This window comes from Bubalus kerabau, chromosome 9, assembly GCF_029407905.1.
Source record: "Bubalus kerabau isolate K-KA32 ecotype Philippines breed swamp buffalo chromosome 9, PCC_UOA_SB_1v2, whole genome shotgun sequence".
In the NCBI taxonomy this organism is placed as follows: Eukaryota; Metazoa; Chordata; class Mammalia; order Artiodactyla; family Bovidae; genus Bubalus; species Bubalus kerabau.
Genome location: NC_073632.1, coordinates 41,344,609 through 41,371,202, shown reverse-complemented (window position 1 = coordinate 41,371,202; position 26,594 = coordinate 41,344,609). Strand labels below are relative to the sequence as shown.

At 40.0% G+C, this 26,594-nt stretch overlaps 1 protein-coding gene across 1 annotated transcript in view; it reads right to left on the bottom strand.

Moving 5' to 3' along the window:
• Window positions 1–1,337: 1,337 nt before the first annotated feature.
• ROS1 (ROS proto-oncogene 1, receptor tyrosine kinase) overlaps window positions 1,338–26,594 on the bottom strand; it is a 135,463-nt gene continuing 110,206 nt past the window's right edge. Inside the window, exons 41-45 of the mRNA XM_055534733.1 lie at window positions 20,255–20,352; window positions 19,837–20,040; window positions 18,291–18,425; window positions 10,419–10,582; window positions 1,338–4,773 (exon numbers count right to left, since the gene is read on the bottom strand). Coding sequence (XP_055390708.1) covers window positions 4,463–4,773; window positions 10,419–10,582; window positions 18,291–18,425; window positions 19,837–20,040; window positions 20,255–20,352 — 912 coding nt within the window. The 3' untranslated portion in view covers window positions 1,338–4,462. The remainder of the gene's footprint in view (window positions 4,774–10,418; window positions 10,583–18,290; window positions 18,426–19,836; window positions 20,041–20,254; window positions 20,353–26,594) is intronic.

Here is a 26,594-nt window from a genome sequence, read left to right as displayed (position 1 = left end):
TTCACATATTGCTGAGTTTTGTCAAATGCTTTTTCTACATCTACTGAGATGACGATATGATGTTTATCTGTCATTTTGTTAATTCCGTATATCACACTGACTCATTTGTGAATGTTTAAACCATCTTTGCAGCCTGGAATAAAGCCCACTTGATCATGATGTATCATCCTTTTAATGTATTGTCATACATACTTTTATTTTTTATTTACTATGTCTTCTCCCCATCTAGAATGCTAGAATGTAGCCACCATCAAGGCAGAAACTTAGCTTTGTTTATTGTTCTATTCCTAGCACCTATGCTTTCTGTGCAATAAGCATTCAATAAATATTTACGAATGAATGAATCTACATGGGAACACTAAACTATAGTGTATCCATCCTAAGGGGTTGTATGCAGTTATTAGAAAAACAAGGAATTTTTAATGATAAGAGAGACAGCATGTGCAAAAAAGTGGGAAAAAAAAAAAGAGAAACTAACCCAGCCATGAAAATAAGCTCACATTGAGGAAGAGAAAAAGAAACCTAAAAGGAAATATTCTGATTTATATACAATGGCATTTGGGTTGTATATGTTGGCCCTTTGTTTCTTCTGGTTGTGAAGAAGCCTAGAAGGATTGCGATAGGTCTTCTAGTTTGGGCAACCCAGAGCCTTGATAAACTGTGAAAAGCAAAACTGAATGGGCTCCTCTTTACCAAAGAGAGAAAATCAAGGAGAAGTAAAGGACAACTTAACATTTATTCCGCATCCATAAGGCCATTCTGAGGATAAAAGTTGAGTTTACAATGAGGGAGAAAAATAACTTTTTGTCTTCTTTAATATCCTTTACCATCATTTCAAGGACTTTCAGCATTTCAGGCTCATCTAAGTCTGATCTGAAACTCAAAGCAGTCCACAAACTTCTGTAATATATCTAGGTCTCAGATAACTCAGAATCAAAAGAGTCCTCATAAGTATTCCTCTCAGCAATATACCAGTCTTCTGGCATCTCTTTTATGAGCTAAAAGTGAAAACTTGTGAAATGTGTTGGAAAAGAATGATGTAAAAGCCAAAAGTGAAAGTGAAGTCGCTTAGTCGTGTCTGACTCTTTGCAACCCCATGGCCTGTAGCCTACCAGGCTTCTTGGTCCATGGGATTTTCCAGGCAAGAGTACTAGAGTGGGTTACCATTTCCTTCTCCAAGAGATCTTCCCGACCCAGGGATTAAACCTGGGTCTCCCACATTGTAGGCAGATGCTTTACCATCTGAGCCACCAGGGAAGTCCTGAGAAAGCCAATTCACCCATTAAATATGAATACTTACTTTATATTAAAGATACAAAGGGTTAAACAACACCACCTGAGTTTGGAAAGTTTGCAATTTATTCAAGTTAATAAAACACGTAGAAATAAGGTAGAAATACCATACCACAATACCATAATTGCCAGTTAACAAGGCATAAAGACAAGAGCAGCAATAATTCTGATAAGAAGGAGGGGAGGGAGTTAGAGACAAGCCTTTCCAACAAGTTGGAATATGAGCTGACCCTAAAGGATGTCTGGAATTTAGATAAGTAGAGAAGAATAGGTGAGAACATTCCAATAGGCCAGGGAAAACCAGGATGCATAAGCAACACAGGATATCTGAGATCAAGGACAGGTTCTTTTCTCCAGGACATTCTGAATAAAGCATTTGAAGCAGAATTATAGCGACATATTAATTTTCTCCAGGTGAATCTTTGTTCAACTGGCAACATTAAAAAAATGTCTTTCATTTTCAACCTAAATATTTTTCTTACAGACTGTTTCTTTTCCTTGAACAATTTAAAATTAAGGTTAGAGTTATTGATTGGCTTTGTGTTTTGTTTTGTTTTGTTTATACCAATGATAACTTCTGCCTTTGGGAGCCATAAATTCTCTCAAGTCTAATATTTCCAGGTCATTTTTGCAGATAAAAAATTTGTCAATGAGATTTTATTCTTCTGTTAGTTTTTAGTGAAAGTGAAGTTGCTCAGTCGTGTCCGACTTTGTGACCCCATGGACTGTAGCCTATCATGCTCCTCCGTCCATGGGATTTTCCAGGCGAGAGTGCTGGAGTGGGTTGCCATTTCCTTCTCCAGGGCATCTTCCCAACCCAGGAATCAAACCCAGGTCTCCCGCATTGCAGGCAGACATTTTACCGTCTGAGCCACCAGGGAAGCCCAATTTTTTTTTTTTTTTTTTAGTGAATAACACATTTTAATTTAGTGAATAACACATTGCAGATTTTAGCCATAGCCAATTTTCCCCTCTTGATTACGAAATCTAATTTTTCCAGAATAAACTTACAGTTTTCAATATTATCAGCCATTTGTATTTTTATCAATTACTTTGATCTATAATAAATTTTCCTATGCGATTTCAGCCACTGTCTATTTTATGTTGTAGTAGATATTTCTACCAATATCATTTATTATGAATTACTTTTAAAAGTCTAATAATTTGCACTTATATCCTAGCTAAAGCATGACACTTTATGGGCTGTTCTCCTCAGATATTCTGTAAATTTCTCTATTATCCAGATTGTAATGCAAGTGTATTGTACCGAAAATCCAATTCTTCTATGTTTCTTTGTGCATTCCAAAATAAAGTTTCTGTATTACTTTGGCAGAGCAAAAGTCATAGATACAAAAAACAGAAGCTTACTCTGACTGACTTATAAGAAAAACATTTATTAAAAGGATATGGAGATAAGTCACAGAATCATTGGGAGGGCTTGAGAACCGAACTCAGAGGCTATGGAGCCGGGAACCTTTGCTAGAAGCAGACAGCAGAACCAAGTCCCCAGTCTGCCTGCCCCAGTTGCCAGAGGCACCAGGCTCCAGGCTTGCTCTCCGGGCTCCCCTAGCCCTGGACGCTGCGTTCTGGGAGCCAGACTAACTCCACTTGCCACCATGACCAGGCGTGACTCACCGGGGTCCCTGTTTCTTTGCTTCCTTCTCTCTCAATTAGAAGCCTGTGGTGGGTGTGTCTGAGAGGTGGGGGCTAGGGTCACTGCCTGCCTTCATATTGCATGAGATCTTAGGGAAGCAAATAGAACACGGCTCCCCATCTAAAGATAAAGGTAGAGGAACTCCCCAACAGGGGAAGGGGCGTCATATGGTAGGCCAACAAAAAGAATGATCAATGCCCATTAAAAAGTCTGAAGATCGGAGGGAAAATATTCTGCCTTGTTCAGTGGATACTAGATGTGATAGAGTGGCCATAAATCCTGGACCTTTACTTGGGGGCTGTTCACCACAGAACAAACACACCGACCTCCCTGTGTACCTAACCATACAGCCTGTCATCTCTGCAAGTTCCCAGGCAGTGGATACGTTTAAAAATGAACTAAATGATTCAAAGCGGAAACGGATCCATGTTCTGCTTCCACAATAGTTTTTAGCAAATGTTATTAGTATAATCAAAGTGTTCTTTGTGTCTTGTGAACACTCTGTATGCTGCAATTAAATAACACATCGAATACTTTCATTAGATCTGTTGTTAGAACGCTTGAGGCTTTCAGATTTAAATGGGTAACTGCAAAGAATGACTGGCTTTAAATCAGTGTTTCCCTGAAGCAATTTTTTAATAGTTCTCATTTAGGTGCTTATTATTTTGTATGGTTGCTGAAAATCATATAGCTTGAATTAACATTATATTGTCATTTATATTTAATTTTAAGGATAATTTCATAGTAAATGTAATCTTAAGTATTTTATGTAGAAAATAGATATGGCAAATTAAAAATCTCTATATTAGCTAATTTCTATAATATTAATAGCACAAAAATCACAGAGTCATTTGTATATGATCCAAAGATCATGGAATGCTAAACTTTAGGACACAGAGATCTTCATGGTCCTGTTTGCAATATGATTGAAACTGCTGTTCCAAGACTCCAAAAAACAAAATATTTTAGAGTAGTCATTAAGGACAATATTTTATTGTATTAATAGCTTTCTTCATGACTCGTGTCTCGGGTGCTGGTTCCTTCTGTATGTGTAGAGTTATTTAGTCATTTCCTTTGTCCTGCTTGGGATAATCTGTAGTTCACTTGGCCACCTGAGCACACTTGTTCTCCTCCTTCAGGTCTTTGAACATACGTGTTTTCTTTCTAACTAAGATGTTTCTCTTAGAGCCCAGACTGAAGGGTGGGAAGTGGCCTAAGAGACCTCGGGGCAAAGAATCACAGTTTCATTTCCAGACTCATTAGTCTTTCTAAGCTTTTCAAATGCTCAGAGGTTCACCACAGAATTCTGCTCAAGGTTAGACTGTTGGTATGGAGATTGTCTCAACCTAAACCAAATGGCTCTTAGAACCAAAATTAGAATACAGGAACTTCTGGTGTTAATTTGGAGTCACAGACCACCACACCACAACATCTATCACTCTACTAGGTTTTCTTTCCATGACCACTTAATGGGAGGAGTGTTTATCTCAACCCTGCATGTCCCAAACAGAGCTATTAATCAAACCCATCTCCATATCCACTGTGAGTGAGGCAGGCATAGTTCAGGCCTTCAGGCTTGCCAGGAAGGCAGTAAGCCACTTGTTTTTCTTGGCAGATAGCTATGTCTGCATGTGGTTCCTTCTCTTCTTTCCTCAGACCACAAGATTCAGATTCCTTAGAGCCTAGAGGACCCCCAGAATTGGTTTCACCTTGTCTGCATTCTGTAGCAAGTACCATGTAGTTTAACCCTTCTTGGTTCTTGGTTTCCATTAAAGCAACCAACGTAACGTCATCTGAATTCAAACAAATTGGATGACCATCTTCATCTGTGAAAAAAATACAAACATTATTCTAGCATGTATTTGGTTTCTTGTATTTGTAATATCCAGGTTCTATGAAAATTAGAAAAACACCAGCCTTGCTTATTGGTTCAGTAAACATTTATGATGACCACTGAGGGAACACAAAGATAAAAGACATGTTCCCTGTCCTTGATAACTACTACAGGCCAGTAGGAGAGCAGAAGTAATAAAATGTGATAGAAGGTTACATGTGCTTATGTAAGAAAGGAATACGCGAAGCAGTAAGAGCATATAGAGGTAACTGCATAACAGGTGACACAGGTCTGGTCTTTGTGACAGGAATTAAGTGGCCCTAGGATGGCCCTTTTGTATAAAGTGCTTACCCTTTCATCTTGCCACATTGGCTAAAAGATCTACCTTTAAAGATGTACTTTTTTAGGTCAAGGAAATTCAATCATTTATTAAGCTAATATTTATTGCCTGCATCCTGCATACCCGGCCATGTCCTAGGTATTGATGAGATAGCTGTGCACGAAACACATTTGTTGCTATTTGGGGTTTACACTCTAATGGGGGGGTACAGACAATAAACTAGTGGACAACTAAATCTATGTCAGGTGGTAATAAACACTGATATGAAATATAATCATAATAATTGTTATTAATACTTATAGAGTGCTAATTACATACCAGGCACTATTCTAAGCTATATGCATATATTAACTCATTCTTCCCCTATTAAGTAAGTACTGGCAGTATCTGCTTTCAACACATGTGGAAATTGAGGACAGAGGAGCTTAATGCTTGCCCAAGGTCACACAACTAGAATTTGAACCCAAATTGTCTGGCTCTAGTCGGTCCTCACGTTCACCTCCCCAAGCAGAGAGAGGAGCTGCCGTGCTGTGTGCAGAGGAGGTGGTGGGCAGTGTGCCCTACAGGAGTCCTTGAGAGGGACTGACTCCAGACACACATGTGTGAGGTGGGGGTGCCTGCAGAAAAACAGATAGTCAGAGGGAATCTGACCTTCTTCACAACTGTGCTCATATTATTTTGTCTTTCTCTACTTAAAGGCTGACCTTCTTACTTAGAAACGTATAAGAATTCTATTGAAACCTAATAGCAGAGCTTCTGAAACATTCCACAAAATTCTAGGGATTCTACAAGATAAACATACAAACATATTGAAGGAATTATTTGTTTTTTATCCATGTTTTCCAGTCCCTGAGTGTTACTGCCTGGATGAAAAGTTTACAGTCAGAAATATAACTGTCCTTTCACTCAGCATCACATTTTACAAATCAGAACCATTTCAGTCAATAGATGAAGGTCCCTCCCTTTCTCCTAATGATACTTCCAGCACAAGAGTGTCCAAATGTGTGGGTGAGACCAGTCTGGTTGCCAAGCTTCTGTGCATACCCCAGGCTGGATTTATTTGGAATGCATTTAAATTGAAATATCGGAAAAATTTAAACAATTTCAAAGGATGAAGGGAAGCACCATTGCACCTATTTATTCCCTGATGGAATCTAATGGATCTACCTATTAACCAGGGCTTCCCCAGTGGTTCAGGGGTAAAGAATCTGCCTGCGATGCAGGAGACACAGGAGATATGGTTTTGATCCCTGAGTCAGGAAGATCCTCTGGAGGAGGGCATGGCAACCCACTCCAGTATTTTTGCCTGGAGAATCCCCATGGACAGAGGAGCCTGGCAGGCTAACAGTCCATTAGATCCCAAAGAGTCAGGCATGACTGAGGACTTAGCACGCATGCACACACCTATTACCAAGTTCCAAATCTGAACTACAAAGCTTATGTTATTATCAAAAAATATGAATCACTGTTCTTGCTCTGTCTTAGTAGGTGTTTATTTAGTTTTTCAGGCCCTCACCCACTGCTGAATAACACAGAGGCCAGGCTGCAGGCTCTTTGGTATCATTCCATGTTCCTCTTCATTATTCCAACACCATTCTAGTATATTTCAAACCATGTGAATAGTCAGTTTTTCTAAAATATCTCCCCCATAAAAATAAGCTTATCAGATGTTGAGTTTGGTTAGTGCCTATGTGCTGAATATCAATGGAAGAATCCAACTGTTATGATTATTGTCAATATGTACTGATAGCCACTGAGAAATGCATAAGAATAACTTGCTATGCATGAAAATAGCAATACAAATATCAAAAAATGATAGGAAGAAATAGGATTAAATTGCCCAGTGGCCCAGATTATTGAGGAAATTAGGATGATATTCCTGAAGGGCTTAAAGAAATTAGGCTAAAGGAGTTTAAAATTTCAACAAAAACATATGCTTATAACATAGGTCTAGGTACTCACATTATCAGCTGCTGCATTGCCATACCTTTGGCTCATTAAATAGCATATTGGGAAACATGATTTAATTTTTTTGCCTACATTGGAAAAAAATTCTTTTCCATAAGTCAAATAAATTCTATTTTTACAAATTCTGGTGCAATATGTCAAAGAAAAATCATTAGCTCACTATTTCATCGCTTCATAGTACTTAGGACAATATTTAGTAACTTGACCCTGGCAAGCTTTCAGCAATGAGTACATCTTCTTATTGCATAAGGAATTTATGAGAGATGGGGCAGCTTGTTTATTTTGATTTAAAAACTACTGAATAGAAAACTTGCAGGTCCTTACAGCAGAGATCCTGAGCAAAGACGGCATGCACTTGGCAACTCTTGGTTTAAGAGGGAAATATTAAAATAAAGACTTCCAAGTAAGACAGGGTATTTACAGACGAGACATATGCCGGCTGACTGGCTATGTTTAGAACAGCAGAGAAGCATTTAGATTTGTTTCCTGTAGAACTCTCTGGGACTGATGAGGTGATGTTTACACAAATGTTTGGATGAAGTCACTGGGATATTTTTACTAGATGCCCAGATATGTTACTAATCTTCTCTCTATCCCCTCTCCACCCCATTAGGTCAGTAGGACCATAGCATAGGCATGGTATTATTGCTCCCTTAATCCTATTGCCCCCCTCCTTTTTTTCTTTTTTTCAAAAAAGTCCTCCCAGTGGCTTTACTTGTCTTCTTATATATCTCTGACAATAACAAAGACTTCTTACTGTTTTGTTAAATACATCCACCAGTCTGCAAAACAGCAAACTATTATTAAACACATTCTTTTACTTAAAAGTTAATTAAGTTTAAGCTTGCCTTAAAGTGACTGTTCTATGATTTCTATCCTTTGCAAATATTCAAACTCTGTTTTTCATTCTATTTCTTCTCGCTTCTCTGTCACTTTTTTTCAGTCACGTGCCAATTATCAAAAATGTTGGTGATCCCCATATATCTTTCCATTCCTTATGGTCACAATTTACATTTGTTGTAGATTTCAGAATGTGAATTTCTCTTGTTACCAAAATCATATATCTGTCATGGCACAAACTTGTTTCTAAAAAATTATTAGAGCTTGATTATATTCCCTGTTAACCTCTTCCAGTATCCTTATTCTGCCTAGTTATGTCTGCTTCTCTATTTTTTTAAAATATCCTTTAGAATTTTAATTCAGTCTGTCAACAACTTGGCTCCTCAATAAATTAGATATAACCAGGAAAGATTATTATATCTTTTCTAGCAGGCCAAAAGTAGCAAATTCTTTCACCACCCCTAGCTATGCAGAATGCTAAAGATAACAAAGTTTCCTTGCCTTTGCTACCACTCTGTGAAGGCTGAGAGCAAAGGCTCTAGAATAGAATCCTGCTCCAGCCCCATCCAGCAGGATGACCATGGGCAAGTTACTAACCTCAGTCTTTTCATCTGTAAAATGGTAATATTATAATGCCTACTTCATAGGGCTATTGTAAGGATTTAATGAGTTAAATAGCACAAGTGGTATATTCAAAAGTGCTAGAAATAAAGTTACATAATATTGAAATTAAAAGCCATTCATTAAAAGGGGGTTGTCCTTTATAGATACCGTGAGCAGTTTGGTACTTACCTCAGCTTCATAGATGAACTAGGTAATGGTACATGGAAAAAAGATTTCTGTAAGGGTTCATGGAGACATCTGGTAGACCCTAAGGTAAAGCTAAGCTCTCAGGTCTTCTAACACCCATTATGGCAGCCTTTGCTATTTTTTTTTTTTTTTTACAAATGTCTGTACATATTAGAAGGAAAGGCTTCTGTGAGCAGAGTTGAATTTTGAAATATAACACAAGTCAACACAACACAAGTAAATTCCTCATATCCCCACAGAACTCTTTTTCTCTGCAGCATTTGACCATTCCTGACTGTGAGCCTCTCTCTTTTCAATTTCCATGACAATCTTCCTCTTCCCATTCTGACTTCTCTCAGTGCCCACCAAGAAAAGTCAGTCAGTCTTCTGTCTTCTACCACTGACACTCTGAGAATCATCAGCTCAGCCTCATGATGAGATAGCAGGTAGCACCAATGTGAAACTGGCTTATTCTGAGGAGGATCGGGATGTATGCTCAAAGCACATCTCTTTCCAAATTGTCGCTTAGCTGTTCATGTTAAAGATGTGTCACGATCAGAGTCTAATCTGCATTCATGTCATGGATCGAAATTTACTCAAAATGTGTAGTTAGAAACACCGCAAACAAGACAAGCAGATAATCATCCTGGGCTTCTTATTTTTCCCTGCTATTATTAGTCAAGTGCATCACTCAAGGTGAAGGTCTCGCTGTAGAGAGATGCCTCCAGGGCAACGATCAGCCATTGAATAATCAATCAGTGCTGAGCCAAGAGGCTTAATTTCTGAGGGATTCTGAGTCATGGTCCATCTTGCCAGGTTTATTTCTCAGCAAGAATGTTTGCATTTGAAAAAAAAGAAAAGAGTCCTGTGAACTTTTAATTATGGGATGGAGTTTAAGAACAGCTGGAAAGGATCATTTTAAAATTTATTTTTCTGCAGCCAATTAGGCAAATGTATTATAAATCTGTCTTTGGAAATGAATTAAGTGACTATTGTGTTTTAATACCAAAATACTGAAGTGGAATTACACTAGCCTTTATCAGGGTATGACCCACTACAATAATCACAGCAAACTAACTAGGCAGTTTGAAGTACTAGATTAGATATATACACATGGATGGCTTTTAAAAACACAGTATTAATGTAAAACGGAAGAAAAGAAGCACTGTATAACACTAACGTATCCATGCATACAATACACATTTTGTAGAAAACATACAAATTAACAGAGACACATTAAATGGCTACCTGGCAGGTAGAGAGAGGAACTAGAACAGAAGAGGAATATGGAAATAAGGGGCTAAACAAACAAATGAAAGAGAAACCCTGCATAGACCAATGATGATAATGCACCACCAACTGTAATTAACTCAGCTCTGCCACTGAGGTCCAAACTGGCATGAGAAGTGGAGAATGAAGAGAACAGGCCCCATGAAAATATAGTCTAACATGTTAATTCTCTTTCTTACTATCTTAGGTTATAAATCCAGGGGCCATATCATTATTCTTTTTTTTAATGTAATGAACAAACCAAAATTACTTTCAAAGAGGAGGATAATAAATACTTAATTATGAGGATGGAGCCAGTGTATTATTCCTCCTGTGCACTGTAAGATATCTTCCAGGTACATCCCATTTTGACCTTGTTCAGTTAACACTGGAGAGAAAACCCAGAAATTCTGAAGAAGAATCAAACTTACCTTCAAAGCCTTCATTTATGACTCCACTGGGGTTTGCTTCTCCTCTGCATTGAGAAATACTATTTAAGGAAAAATTTCTGAATAACTGAAGCTGTTCTTGAATTTTATGGAAGGTAGGTCTTTGGTCAGGTTCTTGAGCCCAGCACTGGGTCATTAAATTCCACCTGGATATATGAGTAAAGACATGAAAGTAAATGGTGACTGGATATCATTAGGTAGCCATTACCGATAACCTGGGTAAGGTCATTTCAGACAGAAAAGAATTTGAGTTATTGCCAGTTTTCCACAATTAATATAACTGAACCAGAACAAAAGCTTTTGTTTCTTATTTATTTAATTTGTTGTTGTTGTTTAGTTGCTCAGTCGAGTCTGACTCTTTTGCAACCCCACAGACTGTGGCCCGCCAGGTGCCTCTGTCCGTAGGATTTCCCAGGCAGGAATACATTTCCTTCTCCAGGGGATCTTCCTGACCCAGGAGTCAAACCCATGTCTCCTGTACTGCAGGCGGATTCTTTAACCGCTGAGCCATGGGTCAGGAAGATAACAGTTGCTGACAATATAACTACCTTTATTAGAAAACATCTTCCTTCTGAAAGGCCAACATTTAACAGTTATTAATCAAATAAATAGATAGATAAATATATGGTTAGAAAATGTTTACCGAACCAATAAGAAAACCAACAGCTAAATTACTGAAGAAGCTGAGATTAAACTTTACATTTATACACTGATATCTGAAACAAAATCTAAGATGTACTCCAAGCCACACAGATATTTAGTGGCAGAACCAGAAGCAGAAATCAGATCCAGTTCTTCACTGTCAGGTTAAATAAGATGCTCAGTTCCCCTGGCCATAAATAGCTGGTTGTTTAATATTATCTTTTCCTTAATGACTGTCTAAGACATGTCTGTGCAGAACTCTCAATGACTATTCATTCATTCATTCAGCAAAGATCTGTTGGACACATTATATACGAGCAGGATATCAAGAGCAAGTGATGTGGCAGTGTGGCTCCTGTCCTCATATGATATATAAAGCACATATAAGAGGGTGGCAAAATTTACCCACTACAACTCACAGAAACAGGGGGAAAACGTAGCTCTTTTGATAGCTTTGTAACTAATTCGCAAAGCCTCACCCAGCAGAAGAAAATTAACTTCATTTAGAACAATGCCAGTTATGAACTAGTCTGTTCTGAAAACCACCCTTTTTGGGTAATCCTTGGTCTTTTATGGCTAATAACTTGCTGTCTCTTATCTTCAGGCCATTCCTACTCTCTCTGTCTTCCTCTCCAAGGTGGTGTCAGGATTTGCATGAGCTGTACTGGCCCCGTGAAGGATGCTTTGGGCCCCACTGTGCCCTCCAGGCCTTCTCTAGTCTCAGAGTGGAATGATGAGGAATTCCATAAGGAGCGACTGGTCTGGTCCTTCCTGCAGGCATCGACTGCTATCTGCAATCCATGATCTGTTTACCTGCTCTTTTGGTCCTTCTCACAGAACTGGTCCTCCCGTTTCTCTCTCTAGCTGCAGGCCTCTCTGAGACTGCATCACATCCTACATCTGCTGACAAGGCTCAGGGAACCCTTTCCTGTTTCTGCTGCATGCCTACAGGATGCTCCCTAGCCAAAGTTCAAGCTTTTAACAAAATGTTCACTTTACACAGGGAAACAAAGGAGGCTTGGAAGCAAAAGCTACATGTTCTCTTTCTGGACATGGAGTCCATCCTATTCAGGATGCTGAGTGTCCCTGTCAACGCAGGGGGTCCCGTGCTCAGAGATCTCCTTGCCATCCTGCCAGGCTGGGAGGAGTAGGCAGTTGCTCCCTGTGTTTGGTGTCACCTCATCTAACTGAAGCCTGCAGAGGTTTCAGGACCTAAATATCCAACATCTTCACCCTCTTATCTTGTCAAGGTTTCTTCTTCCTACCCTTGTCCAGGGCTTAGAAGGAGTGGAGCTTCTCTTCTTCTTGTTTGTTAGATTACATAGAATTATAGGTTTAGTAGCTCAAAGTTGCCATTTAGCAGACTAACAAGGAGCAAAAGGATTCTACATAAGCCTCTCTCTGCTCTAAGCATCGTTTCCAAGTCTGCTGACTCGCTAAAAAGGTCAAGTGCCCGCTCTCCTCTTTCACTCTCTGGAGCTAGAAGGCTGACTGGGGGCAGAGAGAGAAAGGCTAATAAAGAAACATAAACTGGGAAGTGTTTAAAAATTTTAGTATTACCATATCGACAGATAAATATACAATTAAAACTTATAAGTTCTAAAAATGGTACTGCTGCTGCTGCTGCTGCTGCTGCTAAGTCGCTTCAGTCATGTCCGACTTCCGTGCGAGAAAACAAATGTGAACGCTAATTAGAGATGGAACATTTTTGGTAAGTTGCTTATAGAAGAACTTCTGTGGAGGTGGCGTTTAAGCCAATGAACTCTGTAGAAAAATAAGATGCTAGCCATGGGAACTGGGTGGGGATGAAAGTCAGGGAACACACTAGAAGAGGCAAAAGCATGTGTAAATTCCTAACTTTGGAAAGAACTTGGCACATTTTAGAATGTGAAGGACAGCCAGTATGGCTGTAGAGCACTCACTGAGGGGGAGAGTATAAGAGATGAGGCCAGAGAGGAAGGCAAGATCACAAAAGTCAAAGATCAGCCTAGGCGCTAGATTTTATGCAACACAATGGAAGCTGTCAAAGATTTTTAAGGGAACATGATCTTCACATTTTTAAAGGATGACTCTAGCTGATATATAGAGAGAATTGATTGTAGAGGGGCAAGCTGGAAGCAAGGAAGTTATTAGAGAAGACTAGGTGGAAAACCCCATGGATGGAGGAGCCTGGTAGGCTGCAGTCCATCGGGTCACGAAGAGTCGGACATGACTGAGTGACTTTACTTTCACTTTTCACTTTCATGCATTGGAGAAGGAAATGGCAACCCACTCCAGTGTTCTTGCCTGGAGAATCCCAGGGATGAGGGAGCCTGGTGGGCTGCCGTCTATGGGGTCGCACGGAGTCAGACACGGCTGAAGTGACTTAGCAGCAGCAGCAGCAGCAGCAGGTGAGAGACGATGGTAGTTTGGACTAAAGCAATGACAATGGAGTGAAAATACATTCAATCTCTAGGTGACAATGACCCAGAAACCATCATAGGTGTTGATTGAATAGTAATATCTGTATGTGGCACAAAAATTCCACTTCTATCTCTTTTATTTCTTGACAAGCACCTCATGTCAGTGTTAATATCAGAGTATTATAGAGAAACCTAATATTGATCTTTTTCAGTATTGATCTGATGACTTTTCATTTATATTACAATTTACATTCTGGATATAGAGTACTGAGCATGGCTGTATTTTTTATAGATTAGAATCATCACTAAGAACCTAATCCTTTACATATTGCTTTATAATCTTTGGCATTTAGCAACAGGAATGAAACAAATAACTCAAAGAAGGACAATTCGACTCTGAAATAATATCATGTAACTGATACCCCAATCATGGAACTTAAACCAATTTTAAAATAGAATCTTAATGACAAACCTAAGGGCGGACCTCTAAGTTGCTGCTACCAGTAAAGAATCCACCTGCCAATGTAGGAGGCGCAAGAGATGCAGGTTCGATTCCTGGGTCAGGAAGGTTCTGTGGAGTAGGAAATGACAACCCCCTCCAGTATTCTAGCCTGGAAAATTCCATGGACTGGTGGGCTACAGTCTGTGGGGCCACAGAGGGTTGGACACAACTGAGCGAACAGCACACAGGTGAAAGGAGAAAGTAAAGTGTAACTTGCCACAAGAAACCTAACCTCTTCTAAAAACAAAGTTGTAATTCTGAGATACTATCAAAGGATACGTTGAATCTCTCAAGACTTGTCATATTTCAATTATGAAGTTTTTACTTTATTTATAATACACTTCATTCTACAAAGTATTCAAGACACTTAACGAAGATGATATAGCGAGAAGGAAGGAGGAAAAGGAAGGAGGGAGAGAGGAGAGAAAGTACCCAGACAATTGACCCTTCTCCACTCTGTACCTCACCCACTCCCACGTTCCTGCAAAAGTTTAATTTATGTAAGTTATTTAAGCAGATATTCCTAATTTTTCATCTATGGAGGCTTTAATTTACATTATTCTTCTTAACTCTCTAATGGCAAAAACAAGTGACCTGATAAATATATAAAACCTTTCTCTCCCACTGTCCAGGGTCAAATGAGTACTGGATTGCCCTAGATTAAGAAAAGAGGCACACTCCATAAAGCAATAGTCATTTAAAAGTAAAGAGTACAACTTGTTCAGGCTTCCCAGGTGGTGCAGTGGTAAAGAACCTGCCTGCCAATGGAGGAGACACAAGAGACGTGGGTTCGATCCCTGGGTCGGGAAGATCCCCTGGAGAAGGAAATGGCAACCCACTCCAGTATTCTTGCCTGGGAAATCCTATAGACCAAGGAGCAGGGCAGGTTACAGTCCATGGGGTCGCAAAGAGTCAGACACAACTGAGCACACACACAACTTGTACTCTTAAACAATATTAAAATGGCAATGGAATAAATGACTAGGCTTTTAAATATTATCAAACCCCCCAAAATGCATTTCTTGCATCTTGTAAATTAACAACTATTTCTTTGGTATAGGGGTCTTTCCTTACAAAAAGGGGTCTTTCCTTACTTGTCACAATTCAGTATCATGCATTAAATACTTTTACCAAGTTATAGTTACAAATATTCAATCATATTAATCTAAATAAAGTGACAGGTCCTTCAATTTTGTTAAAATTTACCTGGGATGGTTCTACCTCTGAACAGATACTCTGATACTTGAAATATCTCATTTAGCTAAGTGTTGCAGTTCAAATTCTTCCATTCACCATACCAACCCTTTTACTCCTCTTTGCTTCAATTTCTTCCAAAATAGCACAAAACTCATTAACCATGTTCATTATTAGTTTTTATGAGTTAAGTTCTTGGATTCATAAAGCAATTGAAATTTAACAGATGAAAACTCCATGGCATCTTTCAGAATTAAGTGCAGGTTAATTAATAGGCATTTAAGCAAATCATATAAAATTCAGATTTGAAAAACTCCCTTACTCACTATATGCACTCCTGGAAAGATGCAATTAACATCCAGATATACATATTCTTGGGCTTCCCTGGTGGTTCAGATGGTAAAGAATCTGCCTGCAATGCAAGAGACCCGGATTCGATCCCTGGGTCAGGAAGATCCCCTGGAGAAGGAAAAGGCCACCCAGTCCAGTATTCTTGCCTGGAGAATTCCATGGACAGAGGAGCCTGGCAGGCTACAGTCCATGGGGTCCCAAAGAATCAGACATGACAGAGCAACTAACACTTATACATATTCTTAAAGGGTAAAAGTAAGATGGTGAGGCTCCATGTTCTCTATTGTGACCTCCTGCATTGGAGAAACTCTCCAGTAATTTCAGTTTCCCCTGTGATACCTGTGGCCGAGAACCCCAAAGAGCTCTCACTTGATGTAGATTGCCCTTTGATCCCATTTATTCCTGAGAGTGTTAAGGTTGTTGTGCAAACTAAAAGCTGAAGAGAACGCTGAGGCCTGGGCTTTGCACCGTACGTCCCAGACTATGGAAAGAAGGACGGGAATGCTCTGAACTTTCACATTCCATTAATAGCTAAGCACAGCATAGCCATCTATGGGCTCACCTGACCCAGAGTGCATCCAGGTGCTGAGTATTTAAGCAGTGAATAGAAGGTGCAGACCGGCTCAGCGCAGACTTTCAACCCTCTAAGCTGGGCCTGTGATCTCAGAGAAAGGCTTCAAATAAAAATCAGTTTCCTCTGTACTCTAAGGAGAGTAGTTAATCTTTATCATGACAACTTAAGGCCGTGGCCAGATGAATGGCATCGCTGAGAGCTCCATTTCCTTAGCAGGGCTTGTCTCCCTAGTCGGCCATGGATCGTTAACCCTTCCTGGGGATCTGAAGCAGGCGGCCTTTGGAGGGTGTAGAGCATTGTTTGCTTTTTAATTATTGATGTTCAAATGAACTTCAAAATCAGCAATGGAAATTTTGGCTTCAAGGAAACTATACTTTCATAAAATTAGAGCAATAATATATCCAAATGAATAATTACTCAAGATAAAATCATATGGAACATTATCTTTTTTCACTCGTAATGAGGAATATTTTTCTAGAACTTTTCTAGCACTCCTTCTTCCTCCTCCTTCTAGTTAAATTTCTGGATACCTTTGGAGAGGGCAAAGTTCAACATAACCGCATTTTTCTTCCTTACAATAGGACAATTAATTATCTACCTTCTTCCTCCCCAAACAGAATAAATGAACACATTAATCAAAATGTATAATTCAGTGATTCCTAGAGTGCCTATCAAAAAAAGAAATGCATAATTATGATGAGATACATTACTCCCTAGAGGGGAAGATATGCCAAATAGAATTCTAACAGCACAAGGAAAGTTTTGTGCAACTGAAATTTGGGGGAAATCTTCTGAGTGTTCAATAGATGTATAAGAGGTGCAAAACAGTGGTTAGTTTGCTAACCACTTGATACAAATGTATTTCATACTTAGGAATGCTACTTTTGTTTTTTTTTTTCCCCTCAAGCCCTAGACTAACTTTTTAAAAATTTTATATAAATTTCTTACCCCTAACTTACAGAAGTTTTTCCATCTGCCCCAAAAGGATCATGAGTCATATTTTTAGGCACTGCCACCAAACTCGTTCAGATATGTGTATAACTGATCCTTCTGGAAATATCCCCGAGGCTATAAAAGCTAAATCAGAAACAGACAGTGATTCCAATCTTCTTCGAGCTGGAAGATTTAAATAATACAAAAACATTCACCCACAGAACATCCAACCAAGGTGCCCAGTTCTTAATCATCTTTTGGCTCCAGTCTGAACAATCCTCTAAATAACACAGCATGATCAAGGCCGTGCAGCCATGGTGTGTATCCGCATACTGCTAATTCCTTTTGCACTTGTCTGTACCACACAGTTTAGCACTTTATTACATGTTGGCTTCTTATCCAACTGCTCCATGTGCATGTCTGTCCTTTCAAAATACATTTGGAGATGCTGAAGAGCTGTGGCTCTGGCTGAAACATCTCTGTATTCCATGCAATCTGTAGCATGGTGTAGTACATACAACAGAGGAGTTTATACTTGTTGATTCTATGTTCTTTCAGAAACATCATGGGTAAGACACCTTTTAGAAAAAGTGTCAAGACTTCCTATTTCTGCTAAAAGGTTGTTCACAAGAAGGTGGTTAGTACACAGCAAAATAACCTGGTTTGTTTTCCCTTTATAATTAGATTAAAATCACCAACTGTTCCAAGGATCACAAATCTATTAGAATTCAGGACCTGCCAGGACCAATTGGATAGAATCTCTAATACTTACTCTATGTTAAGTTCATAAATAGATAACAACCTATATAGGTTGTTATATATTTTTAGTAGTAGTATATCCCAATATCAAGCAATTCAGCTTTTAAACAATATACTCCTATTTAAGAGAACCTTTAAATATGCAGGTTAAGATGTTAGCCAAATCAGATGTTCCAAAATAAAATGAGTATGTATGTGATACACACACAAACACACAAAGCACTTTTGTTTACTTATTAGAATTCACTTAACCAAGAGTAAACATATTGTTGTTCTAGATTTTGCTTCTGAAGTAAAGTGTGTGTATATCTATATAAATAAAAAGAAATCATCATATATTTAGTGAGTTAAATGTCACAATCAATTTACATTTTAAATAGGATATACAAATATATGAACTCCAGTTTTTATTTAAAAATACCATACCAGTGAAGCATAAGAATGCATGTACATGTGTTTTTGTTTCTGAGACGCTTATGGGGACATAATTAACTTACAGATCATCAGGACAATTTCTTGGTGGCTCCAGTCTTCCTCCTGTTTGCACATAGTTTAAAACATCAAGGTTGGAATGAGCTGGGTAAGGTTGATGACCAAGAGTTAAAATTTCCCAAATCAGAATTCCAAAAGACCTAAGGATATTAAACAGTTTGCTTTAATTATACTTATTACAAACATCATGTTTACAGTAGTTTTTCCAACATAATTATTCCTGGGGCTATCAAGAGTCTACTTTGTGATTGGCATTATTGGCCCCATAAAAGGCAAATGGGAGACTTAAAAGCAAGTCAACCTCAAGAAAAAGTAGAACAAGCAACTGCCTACTACCAACACTTCAAAGGTGATAGGAAGGCTTAGTAGGGGCACACACACACACACCCCCCACACACACACACACTTTGCTCCTCCTCCCTGGCTGAACCTGCACTGCAGACCTCCATTACCTATGGCTTTCATAGCTTCATTATGTAAACACACTAGGGGTGAGCAAGAAAGCGTTTCATCTACTTGAGTTTGAGTGCTAGCAAAAGTGGAGAGGGAAGGCATGAATAAAAACTGGCAAACCAAGGGCCAGCTTTATCTTATCCCCGATTTTGCAGAGGTCCAGTCTAGCTTAAAAGTTATTGGAGGGCTTCCCTGGTGAAAACTCTGTCTGCCAATGCAAGGGTTTAATTTGCAATGCAAACCCATGCAATGCAAGGATTTGCATGGGTTTAATTCCTGGTCCAGAAAGATTCCACATGCCTCAGGGTAACTAAGCCTGTGTGCCACAACTACTGAGTCTGTGACACCCTTGAGTCCGGAAGCCACAACTACTGAGCCCACAAGCACAACTACTGAAGCCCAAGCGCCCTAGAGCCTGTGCTCCGCAACAGGAGAAACCACCGCAAGGAGAAGCCCGCACACCACAATTAGGTAGCAGCCCCCGTTCCAGTAGCCCCCACTCACCATATCTAGAGAAAAACGCAAGCATTAACAAAGACCCAGCATAGCCAAATAAATAAATAAATAAAATCACTTTTTAAGTTACTGGATACATCGCTACATTTTGAGCAGCTCTAATCAAAAGTTTGGAGTCAACAAGCAAAAATGAGGGGTTCTATTCAAATAATAAAGAGCTGTCCAAACCTCCCTCATGTCCTAATCTTTTTGAGATCTATGATTGAAATTCTGCTTATAAATTAATGACCAAACATCCCAAAATAGTAGGCGTTTGGACACAAACTTGGACATTAATTCATAGGTGCCAATTCCTATTAGCCACAGCCTCTACATTTTTGAAGAGTAATAAGATAGCTGAAGTAAATGGATCTCTTGAACACACACCAGTAAGCTAACGGATCAAAAAGAATTGGTATAAACTGCTGAGACCCAGGAATAGCCCCTTCTTGCCCTCTAGCTGTCACTTTAGCTTGAGGAAAATCACTCAACCTCTATGGTCTTGTGTTTTCTCACATACGAAACAAGAAGACCTTTTAAGGTCCCTTCGGGCTCTGATATTTGATGGTGCTGCCCACGTTTCCCTGTGCCCTGTAAGCTCACCATACATCAGACTGAGTAGTGAAGATTCCATCCATCAAACTTTCTGGAGCCATCCACCGAACAGGGAGCAGACCTTCTCCTCTCTTCCTATAGTAATCGTTTTTATAGATGTCCCTCGCAAGTCCAAAGTCCCCAATTTTCACTATCCGTGATGGACTGGTATAGTCTTTCATGGAGACAAGGCAATTCCGAGCTGCCAGATCCCTAGAGCAGAAGCTATATTTAATAATAATAATAACAATGAAGTTCCAGAGATCAGACAAGCAACACCAGTAGGTCTGGAGAGAAGAGAGATTTTAATAGAAAGTATTGCTATCTTGAAGGAATGAAAATGTTAATTATCTTGTAAGTTTCACCCAAACTAAGGTGATTATGTGTCAATATTCATAAGAACCCAGTATCCAGAAAGTCACTATACCTATGAATGAAGTGCATCTGCTCCAAGTAGACGCAGCCTTTTGAAATCTCTACACATAGGTCCACAAGGTCAACCAAGGTGAGTAAAGGACCATGAAACTGCAGGAAACAAAAGAAAAATTATAGGCACTTTTCCAGTTTGCACTATATATAAATATGGCTGGGCTTCCCAGGTGGCATAGTGGTAAAGAACCCTCCTGCCAATGCAGGAGACAGGTTTAAGAGGTTGATCTTAGGTTGATCCCTGGGTCAAGAAGATCCCCTGGAAGAGGTCATGGCAACCCACTCCAGTATTCTTGCCTGGAGAATCCCACGAACAGAGGAGCCTGGGGGGTCCATAGGATCGCAAAGACTCGGACACTACTGAAGTGACTTAGCATTCACGCATTCATATGACTGCATATATATGATGTTTTAAAGGAATTTTTAGTTACAGTTAAGGAATTCAAACAGAGGAAAAGAGCTATATTTATAGGCTTTCCACCAAAATATACATAAATAAGACTGTTTAATAAGCCAAGGCAATGTAGAATCTTCATCGGAAAGCTCTTAGGGTGTTAGTCAAATGGACTATGCTAAAACCTATTTCTGCTACTTAAAAGTTGTGTGAACTTGCTTACAGGGCTTAACGCACTAAACAACCTTCTCATGTATAAAATGGGAACAATAAGACTGATTGTGCTGGATCTGAGATGAGATATGTAATCTGGTGAGACATACCAGGAACTTAATAAACAGTAGCTGCTCTCATAAGTAGTAATTATGATAGTTTAATTACTGGCCCAATGTCACGCAATAATGTCCATCATGAGAATGGGCTTGTTCTCCAGATGAGCCGCATAGAAACTGTGAGCAATCCTCTATTTCAAGGTCACAGATTACTCCTCTCATCTAGGAGAACCAGCACAAACGCATAGTTGAGCCTGTACTAGCTGCAATGATTTCTACATGAAAAAAGCCAGTTGGAGTTTTTATTAAGACCATATGGAAAAAATTCAAAGTCCCTTCCTGGAGGCTATATTCATATGTCTGTTCCTTACTATTTCCCTGAAATTACCCTATTTCAAGCCTTTATCATCCCTATCTGACGCTTCCCAAACTTCCCATGTCTCCAGCCCCCTGTGCTTTAATTAGCTCACTTTGTTGTGATCCACTGCCTGCAGAGTCTATTAGAGACCCCTGAGCACAGCCTCCGTGGAAGCCCCAGGCTGCACCAGCCTTTCCTCATATCTATTTATTTTCCATAGATTCTCCTCCCACGATCTGTGCTTCGGTCACACTGGGCCATTTGCAGCTCCTTATACCTGCTCTGCATTTCTCAACCTCTGTACATTATTTCTGCTCTCATTTCTGGAAGGCCTTCCCTATGCTTGATTTCCATCAACATCCTTCACTGAGCATCTCAAAGGATTCATAACCTTGAAATCCCTTGATTCCTCATAGACAGGTACTCTTAAATATTGTTCCCTCTGCCTCCTCTGACAAGCTCATGTCTTGTCCCCAGAGTAGGAAGAATCCTGATGATCTGGGACTCAGTATTGCCATGATCCCACTCAACCACACCTACATCTTATAACTCGACCCGATTTTACTCCCAAGAATCTGTCCCCTGCAGCCCCTTTATGGTCCACCAGATGCCTGTCTCACAGCCTTGTGTCTGAGTCCCTGCTGGGTGTCCTCCCAGGTTCACTGGTTCCTCGACAAACAGAACTGCTTTACTCCTGGCAAAACCTACTCTACTCTTAAAGACATTCTTCCCAGAGAATCCTCCTCCTGAATGACAGTCTGATGGCTGGTGCCTTGTTCTCTGCTGACAGATTTTCAGATGCTCCTTGCCTGCCTGGATCTCTAACTATAACTTACACCTATTAGTCCCTCTGACAACCTATTGGGACACCTCATCACCCCATGTCAGGCCTTTTTAACTCCAGATGCTACCCTGGGCATCTGTCTTGCCAACTCTCCAGATGTATCGAATCTCTATCTCAGTCTATTGCTAGTCAAAGCCTTTTATAACTCATATGGGTGTAGTTTCAGAAACTGTTCTCTCGCACCTTGGTTGTGTCCCAAACAGAAGATCTCCATCATGCACCCTTCTTGCATCTTCCCAGTAGGTAACATCTCTCTCTCTTATCTGAGCTTCAGCAGCATATTCTCTACTCCATTCTAATGAACTTTCCCTCTTTCTACCTTATATTCTACCTTAAATGAGTTATTCACACGTGACTTACCCACCCTACCATACTGGCGAGATCCTTGAAAGCAACTGCCACATTCCCCACTGCTGTATTAAATGAAATAAATATGCAGCAGAAATTTCATGAATTGAATTGTATCTGGCTATGGATTTGTATTATAGATACAAATAATAGATTTGTATCTATAGAGCTTTTTTTGATAGAGCTTTGTTTTTTTTTTCTTTTTTCACTTTTTGTTTTTTCACTTTTTCTATCTTAGTACATTTTAGAATGTTAGTTCTATCTTAGAATGTCAAAGTTAAAAGGAGCTGAGAAAGTTTTGGATTCAATATTCCATTTTACAGATGCAGAAACTGAGTGTCCTGAAAATGAAGGACTAGCCTAAGGTTTATAAACCCAGTTGCAGTCAATCCTTAGGCATTCAACTCAACAAAACAGTCTCAGAGCAGGGATGGGGAGAAGGATGCTTGTGGCAAATCTAGAAAGGTGTCTCTGAGTACCCTCTGTGGAGAGACGGCTGGCCCCACATGAACTTAACCTGGTGAGAGCTTAGAGCCTGTAGTGCTCTCCTGCGGACCCCAGACCTTAATTCTAGCACTGAGCACCTAAGGGCACCCTGTCCTATAGGGTCCTGGCAAGGGAGACAAGCATGGAAGCTGCCTGGGTAGCCAGCAGGAAAGACAACAGAAGGACTGACGTGCACTTGAAAACCGATCATCAGAGCCACTAGGACGCTAGCTGAATAGGATTCATTAGAGAAAAGCGGCGCTGTGAGTTCTTTCAGCCCATCTTCATTGTCTCTTCTGTCTCCAACAAAAACTAAAAGAAGAAATCTACAGAGAAACTTTCTTATTAAAGTCTCTTCCCAAACCTTACTAAAGTGACCTTGTAGAGGGACTATTATAATCTCATGAGGATGAACAGATGAGAATGGATAGAGCATGAGCCAACGTTTTGGAGGAAGGAAAGCAGATGGAAGCATGGTCATTTAGCAGAGCCCATAGAAATGAAAGCTAGCTGCCTGCAGAGAAGAAGGCAAAAATTAAGAGATTTTTTTTTTTACTATGCTGCTGCTAAGTCACTTCAGTCGTGTCTGACTCTGTGTGACCCCATAGACGGCAGCCCACCAGGCTCCCCCGTCCCTGGGATTCTCCAGGCAAGAACACTGGAGTGGGTTGCCATTTCCTTCTCCAATGCATGAAAGTGAAAAGTGAAAGTGAAGTCGCTCAGTATTGTCCGACTCTTCACGACCCCATATACTACAGCCTACCAGGCTCCTCCATCCATGGGACTCTCCAGGCAAGAGTACTGGAGTGGGGTGCCATTGCCTTCTCTGTTTTTTCACTATAGAACCCTATAAGTACTCTGGCATTGAAGGCAGCAAGTATCTCTGAATGCAGGGGTGAGGAGTAGGGTGAAGAGCAGGGTGAATACTTAAAAGCTTGTTTATGGGCTAACTAGAGCCCCTCACTGCATCAGGAGGCTTTCCTCTGCAAACCGCACCCCCACCACACACACACACATACAAACAGAACCAAAACAATTCCAGGTTCAAAGATACCAGTCATGCTGAGGCTCTGTGCTGAAAATGGAGAAGGGAATTAAACAAGCATCCTCATTCCGAGCCTTGAGACCCCCCAGCTCTCTTCCCTGCTTTGATTCCCTGAACTGAGGCTCATGCATTTACTGCCCAAGCAGGAGACCAGCAGACTCCTCTCTGGGGGAAACTGGCATATGCCAGGGAAGACATCCAGATGCTGTCATTAGGGGACCCCAACAGAACAGCAGGGTCCCACCTGACAACAAAAGGAAGCTGCTTGGACACGTAGGCTCCAATCAGCTTCTTAGGGCTCACTATTAAATATGCAGACTGGCCACAAATTACCACACATTTGAGAAAAGCTTCTCACATTACAAACAGATCCCAGAACAAAGAGGCAAAAAGGAAGTCAAGACAATGTAGGAAGCAAATTAACACTTTAAAAAAAACACTATAATTAGTATCCTAGGAAAGATAAAAGAAGATTTTGCATGTATGGAAAAATCAGAATACTATTTTAAGAGGCAGTCAAAATATAAGAATGAGTCTGTGGAAAATTAAATTTTTAAATTCTATTTCAAAGTTGAGGAAATATACCAGAATTGAGAGCAAAAATGCAGAGTAGAAAATAGGAGAAAATAGTTAATAAAAAGATAAAACAAAGATGACTGTTATCCAAATAACAGGATTTTTAGAACAAAGAAATAAAGAAAACAAAGAGTTAGTTGCCAAAGAAATGATATGAAAAAATCCCAGAACTGAAAGGCATGATTTTCCAGGCTGAGCATCCAGATGAGTAAAAAGTACCACAGATAAGGAGAAGTTCCTAAAATTTTCCAAAGAGAAGGGCAAAAAAGCAGGTCACTGATCATTTGTCCAGGAATCAGAATGGCATAAAAGGTTTTAAAGACAATTGTAGAAGCTAGAAAACAAAGACAAAGAGGATTTAGTTTTGAGGAAAAGGGATTCTCAACCTAGAACACAGCAAATCATTAATCCAGTGTGAGGGAATGAAAAAGAACATTTCCTCAAAGTGGGAAAAAAAAGGAGATTTTTGCCTCTTGTGCTTTCTCTTTTCTAAAATAGAATAAAATCATGGAATTGAGGAAATAAGGGCCCAACATGGAAATTACCAGGGTAAACGTGAAGGAAACCCCTAGATAACAGCACTGTAGAGACCAGAAGACAAAGTGCCCATATCAACTCCATGAGGGAAGTGTCCAGGGGTAAAATTGTGAGGAGCTGGATTATCTGATACATTTAACCATGTTGAGAAAGGATTACAGTTCTGCCAGAAAGTTTAGGTATATAGAAAGCTAAGCAAATGGGGGGAAAGAGGCATTTATTAAACTACTCGAGAGAAAAATCACAATCATAGTATTTGAGTATCTTAGCAAATAATAATTAAATAGGCATAGCAATGTAAACCTGCAAAGGTGATTTATCTGCAAATTGGGGTGACTGTCAAAGAATGGGGAAAATGAAGTTTTTCTATGTGTAGAGCTGATGGGGCTGGGCTGGTACATGACTGCTTTTAGTCAAGAGTAGTAGTCATGACTACTCTTAGGTTAAATCTTTGCCTCTCATGGTAGACAGTCAATAGATTCCCCCAAGGCTGAAAACTCACTGTGTACCATATACGCAGAGCACTTAGGAACGCAGAGGTAAACACCAGAAGGAATGAGCAGACACCTATTTTTCACCATAAACCTTGTCATATAGTTCAGTTTTTTACGCATATAATGTGTACTTTGCTGGGTTTCCCTAGTGGCTCAGACAGTAAAGAATCTGCCTGCAATGCAGGAGACCTGGGTTCGATCCCTGAGTTGGGAAGATCCCCTGGAGATGGTAATGGCTACCCAGTCCAGTATTTCTGCCTGGAGAATCCCACGGACAGAGGAGCCTGGCAGGCTACAGTCCATAGGGTGGCAAGAGTAGGACACAACTGAAGCAACTTAGCACGCATGCACGCACATGTACTTTGATAGAAATAAAAAACAGAATTTTTAAAACTACAGATTTAAATTTTAGTTACTTGTTTTGTCTCAGGTGTTTCTCATCTGAGACCTAAAGCAAATTCCACAGGAGCTGAGACACCGCCCCTGCCCCCGAGCCTGATTCAACACGCAGGCCACAGGATTTCCAGCGACCACCTGTGCAGGGTGCTGCTCTCGGCCCGGGGGAGACGGGGACCATGCACTGGGGCTGCGTGTTGTAAGAGGAACCCCAGAGCAGACAGGACCTCTTAGCATGATGGTAGGAAAAGAGAAAGTAAGGAGCTGGATGGGGGGCATGAAGGAGGATGCATGACATCAAGAGATCTGTTTTTGAGATGCCTGTGAAAATCCATTCGGAAAATGTCAGCTGGGGAGGGACGTATAACCTAGTACTTGGTAAAGAAAGAGGGCTGGAAATTTCAATTTATGACATAAAGGCAGGTAAATTAAGTACAGAGAAACTCCACACAGTCTCTGTTCTTGAGAGAACACGATTCTGGCAGCATGGTGGTGGTGGGGAACCTATTTTTCCATTGGATACTAAAAACAGGCTCAATCAGCCAGAAAAGGCCAGACATTAGCCCAGGGTTCTAGTTTGAGTAATCC